This window comes from Scyliorhinus canicula, chromosome 7, assembly GCF_902713615.1.
Source record: "Scyliorhinus canicula chromosome 7, sScyCan1.1, whole genome shotgun sequence".
Classification (NCBI taxonomy): domain Eukaryota; kingdom Metazoa; phylum Chordata; class Chondrichthyes; order Carcharhiniformes; family Scyliorhinidae; genus Scyliorhinus; species Scyliorhinus canicula.
The window spans coordinates 32829931-32851470 of record NC_052152.1 but is presented as its reverse complement, the minus strand read 5'-3'; the positions used below and the strand labels follow the sequence as shown (position 1 = coordinate 32851470).

Sequence of the window (21540 nt, the reverse complement as noted above, 5' to 3'; positions counted from 1 at the left end):
GATCCAGCGAGGAATCGAACCTGGCGCTGTGAAGCCACAGTGCTAACCACATGTGCAACTGTGCTGCCCCAGGCAAGGGCAAAGTTGACAAGGTGATGTGGTAGTATGACTATTATGGTACCTGGGAGTGTGAGCTGCTATTGGTGCAGAAGGCTCGCTGCCCATTGGCCCAAGTGTTGTCTTCTCATTGGTCAAGAGGAAGGTAGCTCCGCCTATGAGGCGGGGTATAAGAACCGGCGTTTCTCAGCAGCTAGGTCATTTCTGTACTCCTGCTGCTGGGCACACTTCTTGTAGATTAAAGCCTTCGATTCGGACTACTCCTTCGTTTCCGTGTCCATTGATGGCGCATCAATTTAATCTACAAGATATTAAAGGATGGAGTTCCACATCCAGCCTGAGTGTCAACGACTCATCCCCCACGCAGCAAATGCAACAGCCACATTTAAGCACTAGCTGGCTTGTTTCAACAGCTACCTTAGTACGGCGGGAAACGTCCTGACAAAGGAGCAGAAACTGCACATCCTCCACTCGTGCATCGGTACCGCCATCTATACGCTCATCGAGGGCACGACAGACTCCGACGCGGCTATGGACCTGCTCAAAGGACACTTCATCCGGCCGGTAAATCAAGTCTACGCTCGGCACTTACTAGCCACAAGGCAGCAGATCCCTGGTGAGTCACTGGACGATTTTTACCATGCCTCCTTGTGCTGGGGAGGAACTGCGGCTGCCCACAAGTGTCTGCTAATGAGCACACGGAACTCCTCATCCGAGACGCCTTTGTTGCAGGCATGCAGTCCTCGCAGATCCGCCAGAGGCTATTAGAAAGATAAACCTTGAGCCTCACGGAGGCACGGTCCCTCGCTACCTCCCTAGATGTCGCGAACAGAAACGCACGCTCGTACACCCTCGAATGTGCGGCGGTCCCCTGGGCAGTGTGGAACTCAGCGTCTCTCTCCACCATGGACTCGGACTCCCCCCAGGCCTGCATCGCAGAACACCCCGAAAAACCCGCGGGGCCCCGCTGCTATTTTTGCGGCCAGGCGAAGCACACCTGACAACGTTGCCCAGCCCGTTCTGCAACCGGCAAGGGCTGTGGGAAGAAAGGCCACTATGTGGCCGTCTGCCAGGCCAAGGCGGTCGCTGCGGTCCCGGGCAGCGACCGTGTGACTCCCCCTTCTCTCTCTCCAAGGGCCCCATGCGGCCCACGGACCCCGCTGCCCCATCCCCCAACGCCACGTGCGACCTCCGGGAGCCGCCATTTTACATCCCCAACGCCACGTGCGACCCTCAGGCGCCGCCATTTTGTGCCTCCTGCGCCACGTGCGGGGGACAGGTGCCGCCATTTTGTCCACCCCCCACCATGTGCGACCGACGGGCGCTGCCATCTTGGATCGGCTCCGAGGACCCCGCAGGTGGCTACTCACTGCCCAATGAATACTCCGACTATCTGCCACAACTCGCTTCAGTCACTCTGGACCAGTCTCGAACCCACACCCTCTCTACGGCAACAGCAAAGATATTGCTCAACGGCCACGAGACGAACTGCCTGCTGGCTCCGGGAGCACGGAGAGTTTCGTCCACCCCACCACGGTAAGACGCTGCGCTCTCCCTGTCTACCCAGTCAAGCAAAAAATCGCCCTGGCCTCTGGCTCCCATTCAGTACAGATCACGGGGTGTTGTATAGCGGACCTCACGGTCCAGGGGAGGGAGTTTAAAAATTACAGACTCTACGTCCTCCCCCACCTCTGTGCGGCCGCACTCCTGGGGTTAGACTTCCAATGTAACCTCCAGAGTCTAACATTTAAATACTTCTCCTCACTGTCTGCAGCCTCGCGACCCTCAAGGTCGATCCCCCATCCTTGTTTGCAAACCTCACCCTGGATTGCAAACCTGTTGCCACCAGGAGTCGACGGTACAGTGCCCAGGATCGGACTTTCATCAGGTCCGAGGTCCAACGGCTTCTGAAGGAAGTGGTTATCGAGGCTAGCAACAGCCCCTGGTGAGCACAAGTTCTGGTGGTAAAGACCGGAGAGAAGAATAGGATGGTCATAGACTACAGTCAGACCATCAACAGGTTTACACAGCTGGATGCGTACCCTCTCCCCCGTATATCCGACCTGGTCAACAGCATCGCGCAGTACAAGGTCTTCTCCACGGTGGACCTCAAGTCTGCCTACCACCAGCTCCCCATCCGCGCAAGCGATCGCAAGTACACTGCGTTCGAAGCGGACAGGCGGCTCTACCACTTTTTAAGGGTTCCCTTCGGTGTCACAAACGGGGTCTCGGTCTTCCAAAGGGAGATGGACCGAATGGTCGACCAATATGGTTTACGGACATCCTTCCCGTATCTCGATAATGTCACCATCTGCGGCCACGATCAGCAGGACCATGACATCAATCTCCGCAAATTCCTCCAAACCGCAAAGCTCCTGAATCTGACTTACAACAAGGACAGATGCATGTTTAGCACCGACCGCCTAGCCATCCTCAGCTACGTAGTGCGTAACGGAGTGATAGGCCCCGACCGGGAACGTATGCGCCCCCTGATGGTGCTCCCTCTCCCCCACTGCCCCAAAGCCCTGAAGCGCTGCCTCGGGTTTTTCTCATATTACGCCCAGTGGGTCCCCAATTATGCCGCCAAAGCCCGTCCCTTATCTAATCAGCCACATTCCCCATGTCGATGGAGGCCCGCCAGGCCTTCAGCCGCATCAAAGCGGATATCGCAAAGGCTACATACGCGCTATCGACGAGTCCCTCCACTTCCAAGTCGAGAACGACGCATCCGATGTAGCTCTGGCAGCCACCCTCAACCAAGCGGGCAGACCCGTGGCCTTCTTCTCTCATACCCTCCATGCTTCCGAAATTCGCCTCTCCTCGATCGAGAAGGAAGCACAGGCCATAGTAGAAGCTGTGCGACACTAGAAGCACTATCTGGCCGGCAGGAGGTTCACCCTCCTCACAGACCAACGGTCAGTGGTCTTCATGTTTGTCAATGCACAGAGGGGCAAAATTTAAAACGACATCTTGTATCGTCCTGGGAAGCTGAATGAGCCTCCCGACGCCCTGTCCCGCGGCACCTATGCCAAAGCACAAGTGGACCACCTACGAACCCTCCACGTGGACCTCCTGCCACCCGTGGGTCACCCGCTTCTTTCACTTTGTAAAGACCCGCAACCTGCCTTACTCCATCGAGGAGGTCAGGACAGTGACTAGGAACTGCTACATGTGCGCGGAGTGCAAACCGCACTTCCACCGCCCCGAAAAAGCGCATCTGATAAAGGCTTCCCGCCCCTTTGAACGCCTCAGCATGGATTTCAAAGGTCCCCTCCCCTCTACCAACTGCAACACGTACTTCCTCAACGTGATTGACGAGTACTCCCCGCTTCCCGTTCGCCATCCCCTGCCCCGACATGACCACATCCACCATTATTAAAGCCCTCCACAGCATTTTCTCCCTGCTCGGATTCCCGCATACATTCACAGCGATAGGGGTCCTCCTTTATGAGTGACGAACTGCGTCAATTTCTGCTCAGCAAGGACATTGCCTCAAACAGGACGACCAGTTATAACCCCTGGGGTAACGGACAGGACGAGAGGAAGAACGGTACGGTCTGGAAGACCGTCCTGCTGGCCCTATGGTCCAGAAATCTCCCAGTCTCCTGCTGGCAAGAGGTCCTCCCAGATGCCCTCCACTCAATCCGGTCACTGCTTTGCACATCTACCAATCAAACGCCTCACGAACGCCTTCTTGTTGGACCCGTTGGTCGAGAGGGTCCAGCTGCTCCACGCGAACCCGCAGTACGGCTGACAGGACACGGTCTCCCTACGGGACCTGGCACCCGCCGGATCCCCGCCATCGCCCCCAGCGCTTGCCAACTCTGTAAATAGTTACCGTGTTCTAACACGTCCCTGTATATAGTTACGGGCCAGTGGGCAGCCACCGTTGGGAGAGGTATGATCCCACATCACTAGTAATACTACCAGTCTCTTATCCCACTCGCACGGGGCACCCCCTCCCCCTCCCCACCCCCCTCTCTCCCCCCTCCCCTCTCCCCCTCTCCTCTCCCCCCCTCCCCTCTCCCCCCCTCTCCTCTCCCCTCCTCCCCCCCTCTCTCCCTCTCCCCCCCTCTCCCCCCCTCTCCCCCCCTCTCCCCCCTCTCCCCCCCCTCTCCCTCCCCCCCTCTCCCTCCCCCCCTCTCCCTCCCCCCCTCTCCCTCCCCCCCCTCTCCCTCCCCCCCCTCTCCCTCCCCCCTCCTCATTCCCCGTCTTCTCAAGAGGCACACGCCCCCCCCCCCCCCGGTTCCTTTCTCAACAAGAGATGAATGTGGTAGTATGACTAGGAGTATTACGGTACCTGGGAGTGTGAGCTGCCATTGGGGCAGAAGGCTCGCTGCCCATTGGCCCAAGTGTTATCTTCTCATTGGTCAAGAGAAAGGTAGCTCCGCCTACGAGGCAGGGTATAAGAACCTGTGTTTCTCAGCAGCCAGGGCAGTTCTGTACTCCTGCTGCTGGGCACACTTCTTGTAGATTAAAGCTTTCGATTCGGACTACACCTTCGTTTCCGTGTCCATTGATTGCGCATCAGGTGAATAACCTCAGTTGGTATGGGAATTGAACCTGTGCTGCTGGCTTTATGCTGCATCTGTCTAGCGACAGACCAAGTGCTGGGAAATGGAATTAGTTGTTTGATGGTCAGCACAGGCACAATGGGCCGGAGGGCCACTTTCTGTGGAAAAACTCTGCAGCTGTGTTTTGCACCTTGCTGGAAGCCATCTACAATCGTGTATAATGTATTGCTTTAAAGAATTCCGGAGAGTGAGGAACAAAGTTTCACTGGCAGATGAACAAAGAAATACAGATGGTGGAAATGAGCATAGCAATTACATCGCACTTTCATTTTTCTCCAATACAAATTTAGGCAATTAAGCGCTTTGGGGCTCCAGCATGCTAATTCTGTCACCACGACTACAAAACCCATAGCGCAACCTGATCAGCAGAAATAAGGACATTGGATCTTGGTTCCTTTTTTTGGCGCCGTCCGATGAGTGGCTCTTTCCAGTTGTCAATCAAAAAGGCCGGTTGGCAACAGGTTGATCACGCGAGCACTCTTGTGACGCACTGAGATGCCACTGCCTTGTGGGTGGGGGGCGGAAAGAAGGGGAGTGCGCATGCCAGCGCGCGGTGTGGGTGCAAGTGCGCCTGCGTGCGCGCCGTGGCAGGGCGTGAGCTTGCGTGAGCGGTCTGCGGGTGCGCCGTCGCGGGGTGTAGTGCGCCTGCGTGCGCGTCGTGGTGGCGAGTGCGCCTGCCTGCTCGACTCGTCTGTGTCGTGCGCCTGTTGCGCGGGGTGTGGGCGCTGTGCGCCTGCGTTCGCGGGGGTTGTGGGTCTAGTGCGCCTGCGTGCGCGTTGGTTGGTTTTTGCGGGTGGGGGAGGGGAGAGGAACGCGGTGACGCTATTGCGCCCGTACGCTGCTACGCGCAGGTAGGGGTTAGAAGCATGGCGGAAGAAGAGGAGTTTGATATAGGGAGTCTGAGGAAAGAACTGGAATGGATAGAGAGCGAGCTGCGGATGTCCCTAGGCCAAGTCATCGCGTCCAACGAGTATTGCCTGAAGTTTTGTCGAGTGAGTGTGCCGTTCTGTCTGTGTTTTTGTGTTGTTGGGGGAGGGGAGGGTGTGTGTTGTTGGGGTGGAATCCAAGAGTCTGGGAGTGAGAGCTTGACAGCCCACCCTCCCCCTCCCCATTACACCGCACAGCCAAAGTTACACCACAAAATGTGGATTGTTTCTCCTCGACTGGTCGCTTTCGCAGTCTATTCCCCTCCCCCCACCCGTCCAACCCAGGAGCTAAATTGTGGGAGCAGGCGTATGATTTATTCTTGGGGAAAACTTTTTTTTATCGTGTGTTATGTATGTATGTATATTTTCTGAAGCTCGATTCACGATCATGGGTTGTGACAGTTCTCTCTCTTAATACAATGTTCGTTTTTTCAGCTCCGTCAGTTATATTTAACTACCATAACTGTTCAATCCCAATGGCGTACACTAAAGTTTTTTTTTGGCGAAGCCATGACATGGGTGTGCAGTGCAAGTGAATAATTATTGTTGCCGCAGTTAATTAGAATTTGGTAATTGCAAAGGGCTTTCAACGCCTGAATGGGGTGGGGGGCGATAATTGGGTTCTTTGCTGGACCAAACTGATCAACTTGCAGCAAAAATATATGTTTAATTTGAAAACATCCTGATCTTGTTTGCTCTTAATACTGTTTATTATGTTACGTTCCAGGGGCTTTTCACAGTAACTTCATTGAAGCCTACTTGTGACAAGCAATTATTATATTATATCCTGATGTAAACCTGAAGCTTTGTGATAACATATGAAGAGTATCTCAATTTTTTTCTCCTGATGTTTTACAATACATAGTAGCAAGGTAATTTACGGGTCATTTGGGCCCATTTGGTCCATGCTGGTGCTTGCGCTTCACAGAAGCCTCTTCCCATCAGTATATGGGCATAAATATTTGGATGTGATGCTATAAAGTGGTGTAATCTTTGATCCAAATGGTTTATGTCAACAATGAATGTGCTTCTATAGTGCTCAAATGCAGAGAAATGTTGCAGATATAATATATTATAAATATCACAATGGAAGGGCAGCACGGTATGCAGTGGTTAGCACTGGGACTAGAGCACTGAGGACCCGGCTTCGAATCCCGGCCCTGAGTCACTGTCCATGTGGAGTTTGCGCTTTCTCCCCGTGTCTGCGTGGGTTTCACCCCTACAACCCAAAGATATGCAGGGTAGGTGGATTGACCACCATAAACTTGCCCCTTATTGGAAAACAAAGTGGGTACTCTAAATTTATATTTAAAAAATATCGCAGTGGATACCACAGATATTATTATGAACACTGGACTGGGTCAAAGGGGGTTAAGAAGAAAATTTGAGATGCTCTTCGGGTATTTGAAGGCAAAACAGAAGATTGCAAGGTTGAGATCGAGTCCCAAAAGGCAACATATACAGGTGCACTGGATATTTGGACAATCTCAGTTTTCTTAATTACATTTTGGAGGTGCTGCAATTATGGACACATGGTGTTATAAACATTGCCTGTTACTTATAACTATATGGATATAGGGAATAAGTAAAGCCAGGAAGAACATCTCTCATATTTATGCATATCTCTCACAATTTGCATTATGCCTGAATCTTGATGCTTGAATTCACAGCACCTGCTTGCTGCTGGTTTTCCCATGTGCGCTAATGACACCCAGCACTACCTCACCATCACCTCTCTCGACCTCTCCACTGTCTCTAAATGATAAGACTACTTATCTGACATCCGATACTGGATAAGTGGAAATTTCTTCCTAGTTAAGTATTGGGCGGACCAAATCCATCATCTTTGGACTCTCACTACAAGCTCCATTTCCTAGCCACTGACTGACTGACTCCATTCCTGGCTGAACCAGACTCTTCACAACTTGGGTTTCAGATTTTATCCTGAGATATATCTGTGCCATTACCAAAATAGCCTATTTCCATCTCCAAAGCATATTTTGCCTTGGCTTATCTGCTGTTAAAATCTTCATTCATGGCTCTGTTACCTTTGGACTTGACTATTTCCAAAAACTCCTGGCAGCTTCCCAGGTTCTGTCACTAAACAAGATCATCTAAAACCGTTGTCCTCGACTTAACTCGCATCCAGTCCTGTTTACCTGTCACTCTTATGCTTTGTAACCTACATTGGCTTTGTTTAAACAATTTGATTTTAAAATTCTCATCCTTGTTTTCATATTCCTCCATGACTTCCCCTTTCCCTAATTCTGTAATCTCCTTCAGCCACAACTCTCCAGGATGTTGGCATTCCTCTAATTCTAATTTCTCAAACACCCTTGCTTTTAATTGTTCAATTATTGTAACATCTCCACCTTCCTTCCTTTTGAGATGCCCCTTAGGATGTACCCCTTTGACCAAGGTTTTGGCCACCTGTCCTAATATTTCCTTGAGTTACTCAGTGTCAATATTTTGCTTTATTATGCTTCTGTGAAGTACCTTGGGGCATTTTAATATGGTAAAAGCACAGTGATAATACAGATTGTTGTATTTGTAAGAGTTGTTCCTGTTTATTTCTTTTGTTCCCATTTCTTTTTATTATTTTGGTCCATACAATCGAGATGTTCCTTTAAGCTGAAGTCTCAAATTTGAAACAGCCCATTTGCCAGGATGCTATATTCCCAAGTTTTGTATTTTGGAAAGGGCAAGCCAGACTCTTTGGCACTGAGTGGATCTTGGGAACCAGCTTTGGAGGGACTCTGTTTGATTGGTTAACTGGCAGCCTGGTGAGTTGACCAGAACAGTGTCCTGCCTGAATATGGTCAGTAATTGGTTCCCCTCTCTCCTGCTTGCTGAAGTGAAATAACTGTTCAATTGTTCTGAAAATAGTGAGCGCCTGGCACATCCTTTGCTGTGATGGTGAAATGGTGCTGAGTCTGCAGAGAAAATGGACAACCTTGCCAGAGAGAACCATCTCTAAGTCTAGAAGGATGAAGTACCAAAATGAAAGCCTGACCTTCAGAATGAGACTGACTGGGAGTAATCCACGTGCTACCCCCTTTGTGTACTTGCTCTTGTGTGTGGGGTGAGTTGGGAAAGGGGTCGTAGGTAGTCAGTTACACTTTCTGTCTGTTTAATTATAACTATATAATAAAAGGTCAAGTGGGGTTGGAATTGTCAACGTGCTAGCCCAGGTGTCGTTATATTACAACATATTTCTTCTTTGACTTAATTTTCCTAGATTAGTTATTGTATAATGTAATTTTGCCATTACACTTCCTTAATTGAGTTTCACAATGGCAAAATCGTTGTTCTGTCAACAACAACTTGGAAATTAGGAATTGCCCAAGCTTGTCGAGCCAATTTATTTTTGGTTACCGATGGCTTTTGATTAGATGCTCAAATGCCTTGTAACAGGATTAAATAAGTGCTGGTATTGGGTCTTATTTCTTTCATACAAATTGATCTATTGATTGTGGTGGAGAGCTGTATCACTGAACTCTTGATCCAAGACCAACAGGACTGCTCAAGGGTATGTGATAGTCCAGAAACTGTGGGTATTCTATGCATCAACATCTGTAGCACTTGTCTGAAAACCATAACAAATATTTGCTATTTTATACATGCCCTAAATGAGGCTAGCTTCCCTTGCTGGTTTATTTGCAGGTACTTAACTTTCAGTGGTTCAGTGCTAGATTATAACGATAGCAATAATAATCACTTATTGTCACAAGTAGATGTGAAAAGCCCCTGTGAAAAGCCCCTAGTCGCCACATTCCGCCGCCTGTTCAGGGAGGCCAGTACAGGAATTGAACCCGTGCTGCTGCCTTGTTCTGTATTACAAGCCAGCTATTTAGCCCAATGTTTTGTGATCATAAGTTGAATTTGCGTATCTAATATAGTTTGCTTCAGATAACTCCGAGTCTGTCTTTTCGTTGAAGAATACTTTAATTAAGAAAAGTATAAAACAGCAGAAGTAAGGGCTAAATTTCAAAAATACAGAAATTATTAGAGGCAAAGGCAATAAACCTGACCAGCTGCTTTAAGTAATCAAAATTAAATAAATAAATCTTTGTCAATGAGAGAAATATTCAACATAAATTAACTGGAGCAATAAAACTAACAAATGTAAATGTCCTGAATGAACACACCAATAGGAAATATAATTTTGAATTGCTTTGGCTCCAAGTTGTTAAGCTAGTGTGCAAGGGTGGCACAGTAGCGCAGTGGTTAGCACTGTTACTTCACAGCGCCAGGGTCCAGTTCAGTTCACTGTCACTCTGTGCGGAGTCTGCATGTTCTCCCTGTGTTTACTTGGGTTTCCTCTGGGTGCTCCAGTTTCCTCCCACAAGTCCCGAAAGACGCCTTGTTAGGTGAATTGGACATTCTGAATTTTCCCTCGGTGTACCCGAACAGGCACATAAAGGAGGAGGAGAAATACCAGTGCCCTCTAGAACATATGATGTGGAGATGCCGGCGTTGGACTGGAGTGAGCACAGTAAGAAGTCTTACAACACCAGGTTAAAGTCCAACATGTTTGTTTCAAACACTAGCTTTCAGAGCACTGCTCCTTCCTCAGGTGAATGAAGAGGTATGTCTCTTTGAAGATACAGAAAGTTGGGTGTGCAACTGTCGGTCAGAGGGGTAGGGGAAACCTATCGATGGCAGGGGACGAGGAAACCACAGAATCTGGTTCTGTGGAATGGGTATGATGCAGAAAATCTAGACAATCAGCTAATGGGAAGAGCCAGAAAAGCAGGAAAATTACATAGCACAGTGGGCTAAATAGCTGGCTTGCAATGCAGAACAATGCCAGCAGCGCGGGTTCAATTCCCATACCAGCCTCCCCAAACAGGGTGCCGGAATCTGACGACTAGGGGTGTTTCACATTAACTTTATTGAAGCCTACCTGTGACAATAAGCGATTATTATTATTATTATTATTATTATTATTATTAATAAATAAGGGATGCAAAAAGGAAGGTGGAAAGAAAACAGAGACTTTTTCGATATGTAATCAGTGTGTGGTAATAGGAGGCTATAACGAATGATAAGGAAATGGCTGATCTGTTAAATTAATTTTTGTATCCTTTGTATAGTAGAGGTAAATAACAAAATACCAGATAGACAAGGCAACCTAAAAATAGGTCGAGCAAATTATTAGGTTGAATTAAAGTTTTTTTTATTGAAGAAAGTAATGAAAACAATGGGATTTAAGATGGACGAATCTCGATGATCTGATTCCTTCCACACCAGGATATTGAAAGAAACGGACAAAGGAATTGAAACCGCGCTGGTCGTACTTTTCCAAAATTCTTTATGTCCTTGTGAATTTCAAATACCGTTCAATTTGAAGGGGTAGAGGGACAAGAACATCTGCAGACTTGTTAGTTTAGTCTCAATTATGGAAAAATTACTGGAATCTCATCATCAACTGCGTAATGGCACTATCTGAATATAAGAAATAGGAGTGCGAGTAGGCCATTTGGCCCATCAAGCCTGCTCTGCCTTTCAGTAAAATCATGGCTGATTCTATTATGGTGTTAACTGCGCTTTCCTGCCTGCTCCCCATGACCCTTGATTCCCTTGTGGATTAAAAATCTGTCCTACTCAGCCTTGGAATATATTTTCATAGAATCCCTACAGTGCAGAAAGAGGCCATTTGGCCCACCCAATCTGTACCGACACTCCGAAGGAAAGCCTTACCCAGGCCATATCCCCCACCTCACCTAACCTTTGGACACAGAGGGGCAATTTAGAATAGCCAATCCAATTAGAATAACCTGCACATCTTTGGGCTGCGGGGGGAAACTCACTCAGACACTGAGAATGTGCAAATTCCACACAGACCATCACCTGAGATCCAAATCAAATCCGGTTCCCAGGCACAGTGAGGCAGACGTGCTTACTACTGTGCCAATGTATTTGATGTTATAGCCTCCACTGCTGTGTGTGGGAGAGAATTCCAAAGGCCAGCAACCGTCAGAATAAATTATTTCTCATCTTCATCATAAATGGGAGACCCCTGATTTTGAAACTGTGCCCCAAGTTCTAGATTCTCCCATATGGGGAAGCACACACTCTGTCTCTACTCTGTCAAGCCCCTCAGAATCTTGTATGTTTCAAACAGATCTCCTTACATTCTTCTAAACTCTTAGGAGTATACGTTCAACCTGCTTGACCTTTCCTCATATGAAAACCCCTTCACCCCATGAATCAGCCTAGTGAACTGCTTCGAATTCTTTCACGAAGGAGACCAAAGCTGTACACAGAACTCCAGGTGCGGTCTCACCAATACCCTATGCAGTCACAGCAAGACTTCTGTACTTTTACACTCCGCCCTCTTGCAACAAAGGCCAGCATTCCATTTGTCTTCCTAAATTACTTTCTAAACATACAACATACGGTGCAGAAGGAAACCATTTGGCCCATTGAGTCTACACCGACCTACTTAAGCCCTCACTTCCACCCTGTCCCCGTAACCCAATAACCCCATCTAGCCTTTTTGGTCACTAAGGGCAATTTATCATGGACAGTCCACCTAACCTGCACGTCTTTGGACTGGGAGGAAACCGGAGCACCCGGAGGAAACCCACGCAGACACAGGGCGAACATGCAGACAGTGACCCAGCAGCGAATTGAACCTGGGACCTTGGCCCTGTGAAGCCACAGTGCTATCTACTTGTACTACTGTACTTCCCTAAACTTACTTGCCATACCTGTGGGCTAATTTGAGATTCGGATAAAAGGACAGCCTGATCCCCCTGTACTGTAGCATTCTTGTGTCTCTCTTCATTTAAGTAATATTCTGCTTTTCTATTCTTCCAAACAAATTGGCAGCCTCATATTTTCTCACATTATACTCCCATCTGCCAAATTTTTGCCCACTCACTTAACCTATCTATAACCTTTGCAGTAGTAACGTGAATATAACATTGGTTGAGCAATAGGAACGGAGGCAGGAGGAAGATTTGTAGTGGAGTTCCCTAGGGGTTTGTATTGGGACCCTGGCTTTTCCTGATATATATTAATGATCTAGATCTTGACGTGCAGGGGAGAATTTCAAAGTTTGAGGGTGATGAGGACAGTGGAGAACTTCAAAAGGACATAGACAAGCTGGTGGAGTGGGCACATAGTGGCTGATGAAGTTCAACAAGCTGGTGGAGTCGGCGCAGAGTGGCTATGAAGTTCAATGTGGAGAAGTGAGGGGATGCAATTTGGTAAGAAGAACATGAGTGATATAAAATTGGGGGTCAAATATACAGTATTCTAGACTTTATTAATATGGGTATATTGTACATGAGCAAGGAGATCATGTTTAACTGATATGAGACACTAGACCTCATCTCGAATATTGTGTACAGTTTTGGACACCACACTACAGGAAGGATGTGAATGTGGCGGAGAGAGTGCAGGTATGAGAAACGTTAGCAGAGGAGTGATTGGGAGTATTCTTGGAAAGAAGGTGGTCGACATGTTTTGATAGAGATGTTCAAAATCCTGAGGGGGCTGAACAGAGAAGATCAGAAGAAACGGTTCCCACCTGTAAAAGGGTCAACGAGAGGGTACAGATTTAAAATAATTTGGAAAAGAAGCATATGTGATGTAAGAAAAACCTTTTTCACACGAGGGGTTTGGAGCTAGAATGCTGTGCCTGGGAACATGGTGGGAGCAGGTTAATTCGAGGCATTCAACAGGGCATTCGGTCATTACTTGAATTTTTAAAAAAAAAGTGTATGGGAAAAAGGTGGAGAATGGCTCTAGATCACTAAATATTCACTTGGAGATCCAGTGCAGACATGATGGGCCGAAAGGCCATCTGTGCTGTAACAATTGTGATTTTGCTTTGTAGCCACCTTGCAACTTGCTTTTCTACCTATCTTTGTATCATTAGTAAATTTGGCCACACTACATTCAGCCTTGTCATCCAAATCAATAATCTGGATTGCAAATATTTAATACCTCAGCAATGATCCCTGTGGTACTCTAGTTAGTTTGTCGGCCTAAAAGTGATCCATTTATCCCAACTCTGCTTCCTGTTAGTTAGTCAGCAGGATAGAGGATTGGCTATGTGTCTTAGGGCGGCACGGCAGCATAGTGGTTAACACTGTTGCTTCACAGCACCAGGGTCCAGAGTTCGATTCCCGGCTTGGGTCACTGCCTGTGTCTGCGTGGATTTCCTCCAGGCACTCCAGATTCGCTCCACAAATCCCGAAAGACGTGCTGTTAGGTGATTTGGACCTTCTAAATTCTCCCTCCGTGTTCCCGAACAGGTGGCAGCTAGTGGCTTCATGGTGTTAATGTAAGCCTACTTGTAACACTAATAAACATTATTATTATCCATGCTAATATATCACCCCTAACACTTGGGACACTTACCTTGTGCAGTAACCCATGACCCGGGTTCAATTCCAGCCTTGAGTCACTGTCTCTGTGGAGTTTGCACATTTTTCTCGTCTCTGCGTGGGTTTCCTCCGGGTGCTCCGGTTTCCTCCCACAGTCCAAAGATGTGCAGGTTAGGTGGATAATAGCCATTCAGCCCATAAAGTGCACTGACACTCCGAAAGAGCACCCTACCTCGGCCCATGCTCTCTCCATCCCCAAAACCCACCTAATGCTCACGAATGGGCAATTTAGCAAGACTAATCCACCTAACCTGCACATCTTTGGACTGTGGAAGGAAACCAAAATGGTGGCGGCACAGTGGTTAGTTAGCACTGCTGCCTCACAGCGCCAGGGACCCTGGTTCAATTCTGGCCATGGGTGTCTGTCTGTGTAAACTTTGTACATTCACCCCATGTCTGTGTGGGTTTCTTCCTCGGATCCTTTGAGTCCTTCTCAACAGTCCAAAGATATACTGGTTAGGTGGATCGGCCATGCTAAGTTGCTCCTTGCTCTCCAGGGATGTACAAGTTAGGTTTCGGGGGTAGGGTGGAGTAGTGGACTCAGGCAGGTACTCTTTCAGAGGGTCAGTGCAGACCTGGTGGGCTGAATGGTTTCCTTCTGCACTGTAGGTTTTCTACGGTTCTGTTCCATGGTTTTGGGAACCTCATGCGGACATGGGGAGAATGTACAAACACCACACAGTCACCCAAGGTCTGAATTGAGCACTAATTCCTGGTATTGTGAGGCAGCAATGCCAACCAGTGTGCCACCTTGTTAAATGTGTTTCTGCTTTGTTTGCTTAAATTATTTTATTCATTTATAATTATCATAATTAAATATTGTGTTCTGATGTTTCCGTAAGATGTTTGTAGAAGCTTGTAAAGCATTTATTAAAGAAAATTATTTTAGAAATACAAAACTTTGAAACCAGTTATCATTTAACTTAACATTTAACTTTATTAGCTGAACAATGACATATAACTGCCTCAACGTTTACAAATTTCTTGCCATAGAATATATTTCTCACTTAAACACAGCAGTCCTGTCTATTTGTAAAAGGGAATGGGAGGGTTTTGACAATTGTTAATTGACGAGCTCAACATTGAAACTTCTGAAGCGCAGTGTCCTGGCACACAACTCCTCTGATATCATTTCAGAATTTCCTTTGGCAGTTCACTCTTAGGGATGGATGATTGGTTTGCTGCAATACCTGTCAGACAGATAGTTCACATTAGCTTACAGGATGCTTGTGTATATATCAACTTAGGCATTATATTTTGTTGAAGCATTTGAAGTAATCACTGAGGCGTTTTAAGGATGAACATTACATCAGGGAGACTTGTAAACAACTCAGCTTAAAATACATTGCAAAGTCCAGATATACTTTAGTTCTGAATCAGCTGGTAGGACAGGCATGCTAACATTAGTGTCCTTGAAGGAGTCAATAGCACCAGTATCGAGGCCATGATAATCCAAAACCAACTCCTCTAGGCTGCCAATACGTTTAGGGTGTCAGACTCACTACTGCCAAAGTAAATCCTCTTCATCCAGCTCAAGGAAGGTTCCCAAACAAGAGGAGGCCAAAGGAAGCTCTTCAAAACCACCTTGTAAGCTTACCTCAAGAAATGCACATAGACGTCAATGCCTGGGAGACCTTTGCTCAGAAGAGACCTATTTGGAGTAACTTCCTGATTGAAGGGACACAATTCTTCGAGAACACTGTTGGCAAGAAGAGGCCCAGCAAAGGAGCCTGAGAAAGGAATACCCTCGACATAGCATCCAAGGACACTTCCCACCTTTTGGAAACGCCTGCCAAGTGAGTGATTTATGATGCGATTTTAGCATCGGAATCATCAGCCACGCAAGAGCCCACAGAACCCGTGGCCAGTAACCCGGAGTATCTTGGGTGGACAATCATACTCGTTAGCGACTGATCACCACATTCTATCCATTATAGTTCCTTTAATGGAATTAACATCCTTGTGACAAACCAATGTTTAAAAAACATAATTCTTTCACCTTTTGTGACTTCAAACTCACTTTATACAGTAAAAGCAGTGTTTTTCAAACGTTTGTTCCCGAGGACCCATTTTTGCCGACCGTCACAGCCCACAATTTTTGCTTACCTTTGAGCCTGCTTGGTCCTCACAATCTCACTTGCTTTGTCATTCAATGTTACATTTCTGTATGGGTTGTTCATCGGAGGCTCTGGAGCTCTCACCACCACTTCTTTGTCCTGCTGTGGATTCTCCTGATCCATTCTCTCCGGCAGGTTTAGTTGTGAGATCCTGGCCTGTTGGTGTCTCTGGTCCTCTCTTCCTTATTACAAAATGATCCATTTCAAATTCTACAGTCCCGTTGTTTGTTTGCTGCTGACAAAATGGAGGCATTGCAATCGTGCCCGGAACACGTGATGTCAGTGTTCGGGGCGCGTGACCTGTTCTCTGCCGCCACTTCAGGCAGGAAGACTGCATTGAATTAAAAACAAATATTCTCTTGGGTCAGCGCGCTGACATCAGGAGGAGCTGGTGTTTCTCGCTGGGCTCTGGAAATGCGCAGGGCTCTGGGAATGTGCAATGTTGAGCGCATGCGCATCGCGGCTGTCGTTTCTAAAGCTGGTGTCGCTGACATTTTTAAAAGCCAGCTGCTGCTGCTGTTGTGCATTAATTCCCGCAATCGGGAATGCCGCAATCGGGGATGGCTCCGACTTTGAAAATGACTGCAGTAAAGTACCCTTTTAATGGAATTAACAGCCTCATGATAAAGCAAAAGTTTTTTTAAAAATCCTTTCATTTTATTTGCATTTTAAGCATATTTATAAACGCTAAGCACTCATTATAAAACTTTAACCCACCAAAAAAAGTCTCCCGATATCTTCTGCCTCTGCTAAATTGAAAAAGTTCTGTGTAAATAAAAAGGTGTAAAAACGGACCAAATATCCAGGTAAGTGGCCCATGTCAGTGCTGTGGCTGGATTTGTCATTCAACAGTGCAGGCCTTCAAGCAGGGAGAAAAACAAAACAGCTGGGAGTTTGAACGCCCCTGAAACACCCACACGTCCGGGTCGTCACGTCATGCATGTGTGAGGCACCAGTGACTTAAGTCACAAATTCTGCAGGAAATTAGGGGCCATGTTGATTTGACCTGATTGTGTTAGAAACTTTAATGTTTTGCTGCTTACTACATCCTTAATAATGGATTCTAACATTTTTCCACTGACCAGGTGTTTGACTAACTGGCCTATACCTAGTACTATCCTAGTACCTTTCTCCTCTTGATGTTTTACTGTCCTTGGGATGCTTTTTGTGTCTTGTACTGAACAATATGAGATGATCAGAGTTAGGAATTTCTGATGGGCTATGTCTTATAGAACATACAGTGTAAAAGGAGGCCATTCGGCCTATTGAGTCTGCACCGACCCACATAAGGCCTCCATTCCATCCTACCCCCATAACCCAACAACCCTTCCTAACCCTTTTTGGACACTAAGGGAAATTTATCATGGCCAATCCACCTAACCTGCACATCTTTGGACTGTGGGAGGAAACCAGAGCACCCGGAGGAAATCCACGCAGGCACTGGGAGAACGTGCAGACTCCTCACAGGCAGTGACCCAGCAGGGAATCGAACCTGGGATCTTGGTGCTGTGAAGCCACAGTGCTGACCATTATGCTACCGTGCTGCCCTAATCTAATTAGGGCAAGTCGTTATGGTGGGTAGGAAGAGTGTTGATGTTTGTATTGGGAGGCATTTATAAAATTCCATATTATTAGCAAGAAGAGTGTGTACAGATTGGAGGTAAACTTGCATGTGTCTCTAATTTGTGGAGAGGACCGTGAGGAATAAAGGTAATGTACCTTGATTAGCAAATGTGACACGTGGTCCCTCAGGGACCTGTACTGGGGCCTCAGCTTGTCCTATATAACAATGACTTGGATAAAGGAATAGAGCGTTGTACATTCAAATTAGGAAGCACAACCAATTGTATAGGTGGGAGCTGGAGTTTACAAAGGGACGTGGATTAAATGAGTGTGCCGAGCTGTAGCAGATGGAGTTCAATTTGAGGAAGTAAGTCTTCCACTTAGGGATATAAGAAAAAAAATCAGAATATTTTCCTATTAACAAGAGATTAGTGATTGGAGAAAAGGGATTTGGGTGTTGGTAATCAGTTGTGACCCTTTATTTCTAGGAGATTGGATACAAAGTGAAGAAGTCATGCCACAGTTTTACACATCTTGGCCCTACACTGTAGTGTCTGGAATATTGCATGCACCTTTGAGCCCTGCAGTTCAGGAAGGCTATATTGCCAATGATGCTGATGTTTACAAGAATTAAATTGAAGGCAGGTTGCATTAATATGGATAAATATTCCCTTGGGCATAGAAGATTGAGGGATGACCTACTCAAGGTGTTTAAAATGCAAGCAAATTTTGATAGGATGCACATAGTATAGAAACTACTTTCTGTAGTAGGATCCAGAATAGAAGGGCAGAATTTAAAATTGGTGAGAGGTTATTTAGAAGGCAGGAGCCCTTTTTCACACGGTAATAGAAATCTGAAGCTCTTCAGATGCCAACGCAGAATCACTTGAAATTTTCACAACTGAGATCAATTTTTTTTATTAAGCAAGGGTGTCAAGGGATATGGATCAAAGTTGGAAAAATGGTGTTATTCACTTCAATTGTAAGAATAAAAAAGCCGAATATTTTTTTAAAAGATGAGAAATTCGTACATACTAGTGTTCAAAGAAAGGGTGGCACGGCGGCGCAGTGGTTGGCACTGCTGCCTATGGCACCGAGGACCCAGGTTTGACCCCAGCCCTGGGTCACTGTGTGGTTTGCACATTCTCCACGTGTCTGCGTGCATTCTCTCTTCCCCCCCACCCCCCCCCCAACACACACACACACACTCACAATCCAAAGATGTGCAGGGTAGGTGAATTAGCCATGCTAAATTGCCCCTTAATTGGAAAAAATAATTAGGTACTCTTTTTTTTTAAATTTAAAAAAAAATAAAAATTGATGTTCAAAGAGACTTGGGTGTGCTTATACAAGAAACACAATGTTAGCATGCAGGTTAGCAGCAATAAAGTAAGAAGGTAAATACCCCGTGTCTGCGCGGGTTTCCTCCGAGTGCTCCGGTTTCCTCCCACAAGTCCATAAAGACGTGCTTGTTAGGTGAATTGGACATTCTGAATTCTCCCTTCGTGTACCCGAACAGGCGCCGTAATGTGGCGACTAGTGGATTTTCACAGTAATTTTATTGCAGTGCTAATGTAAGCCTACTTGTGACATTAATAAAGATTATTACTGCAAGGAGATTGGCGTATGAGTATAAAGAAGTCTTGCTGCAATTGTACAGGGATTTTGCAAGACAGCGTCTGGAGTATTGTGTGCAGTTTGGTCTCGCTATTAGAAAGGATATACTTGCATTGAAGACGCACTAAATTGATCCCTAGGATGAGAGATTTGTCCTATGATAAGCTTGAGTAAATTGGGCTTGTATTCTCGAGTTCAGAAGAATGGGGAGTGACCTCATTGAAACCTACAAAATTGTAAGGTATTTGATTGGGTGGATGTTGAGAAATCTTTCCCATTGGTCGGCAATTCTGATATGGGGGGGGGCGGGGGGGCGCGCGATCGTTTAGGACTGAGCTGAGAAGAAATTGCTTCACTCAAAGGGTTGCGAATCTTTGGAATTCTCTATCCCAGAGATTGTGAATTCTCCATTGTTGAAATTAGTCTCGGCGAATTATGGGATATTAAAGAAGTGGTGGGAAAATGGAGTTGAAGCCCAAGATCAGCCATGATCTTATTGAATGGCGGAGCGAACTCGCTGGGTCATTTGGTCTATTCCTATTTCTTGCATTCTTTATATTATCTAATTTGAATTCGAAGTAGACTGTAACTTTGGATCAGTATGTTCAAACATTGTCATCAAAAATTGCAAATATGCAGTGGCTTGGTTCGTTGAAAAACTAAAGTGTGTTATGTCACAAAGCTTTCTGGTTGCATCTGAAATGTGAATCTTCCACTTTCAGGTGCTGATTAGGTTACGCCAGGCACTTGCGACTTTCAGAACAATAGATGAGTTCTTTCACTTCAAGCAGGGGAGAGAGAGGGAGAGCATTTCTTTCATTTTCAAGGTTTAAATATTTCAAAGTTCTCTCGGAAAGCATTATGCAATTACTGATCATTGTCAGGCAGAACACTGCCCCTGGCCAACTCACCAGTTGCCAGTTAACCAATCGAACCAACTCCCTCCAAAGCACTTCCTGAGATCCGCCCAATGCTGAAAAGTCTGGCTTCTCCTCTCCAAAATACAAAACCTGGGAATGCAGTGACCTGGAAGCAGGCTCTTTCAACTTTGAGACTTCTGCTTAAAGGCATATCCCAATTATTGATCCACAGATAAAAATAATAAAAGAAATAGGAACAAAGGAAATACAGAGGAAGGACTCTTGCACTATTCAGGGGCATGACTACCTAAAGCCAAAATAAAAGGTGTTATAATTTAAAGTAAACTTTTGTGGTTTAAATAAATATTAATATGTACAGATCTTGCATCATAATTCTTTAATTAAAGTTTCATACACTTTGCTTACTTGGTGATTCAGGATTTAAAAAAATAAGCTGTTATCCTGCAGAATTCATGTGTAAGTTCAATAGACTGTAGACATATAGAGTCTTCACAAACCTGAGGGTGATAACATGTCTATCACTCTGTCCAATATTGGCAGGGAGCGAGTGGAATTGCTGAGCGGGGCCAGGCATGGAGGAGGGGAGACAGGTGGACATCCCATACCAGTCATTTAACATTCTTACAAATAAGTTGTTAGAAGGTATACTACACTGAATTATAAAAGTTAATGCAGTTGGAGGAATCATGTTGGCATATGACTCCTCTGTTACAAAGTTTAATGTTGACAGCACAATTCCAACAATTGTTTTGAACATGCTTTCATTTACATACCCTAGTTTTGTTTATGCTCTGTGAGCTGGAAAATTCAGTTAATTGACTTGGTGTTTAATGCCCTTTTCATCTTTTGTGTTTCATTTGTTATACTTTGCACAATAGATACATGGCAAGTGAAAAACTTTAGCACAATCAAACTCGCATAAACAGAACATAATCTTCCTACTCAAATAACAAAGCTTCAAGATTCTAAGCGGCCTTGACTTAGTAGCTGACATTGAGTTAGGTACTAATAAGTTTCACTGCAGTTCAAACTGCTGAAGCAACACAAATAGCAAAATGTCATCTGGCTGTAAGAACTATTTTCACATGAAACATTCATGGGAATGGCAACCGATTATTGGCCTGGATCTTGCAGTCTGTGATGAAACAACTTTTGCTAACCTTGCAAAAATCTACCAATAAATCTCTGTGTCATGGTTTTTCTGGTTTCCTGATGGCTGTTTAAATCTGGTGCCAAGTCAAGGGGGTGTCTTGGGATGCAGCAGCGATGATGTCTCCATGCAATTTATGAAGTATTCACCGAGCAAACTAGGAAGTTAAAAGCACTTAATTTTTAATTTTGAAGCTTTCAGACATTAGAATAAATGAGATTGCGATTGGATTTGTCGGGAAGGAAAATAAAGA

At 45.9% G+C, this 21540-nt stretch overlaps 1 protein-coding gene across 1 annotated transcript in view; it reads left to right on the top strand.

The window, feature by feature from the left end:
• Nucleotides 1-5455: 5455 nt before the first annotated feature.
• The window catches only part of LOC119968842 (zinc finger protein 292-like), a 56623-nt gene continuing 40538 nt past the window's right edge, over nucleotides 5456-21540 (top strand). Inside the window, 1 exon segment of the mRNA XM_038801711.1 lies at nucleotides 5456-5623. Within this exon segment, the coding sequence (XP_038657639.1) occupies nucleotides 5498-5623 (126 nt within the window). The 5' untranslated portion in view covers nucleotides 5456-5497.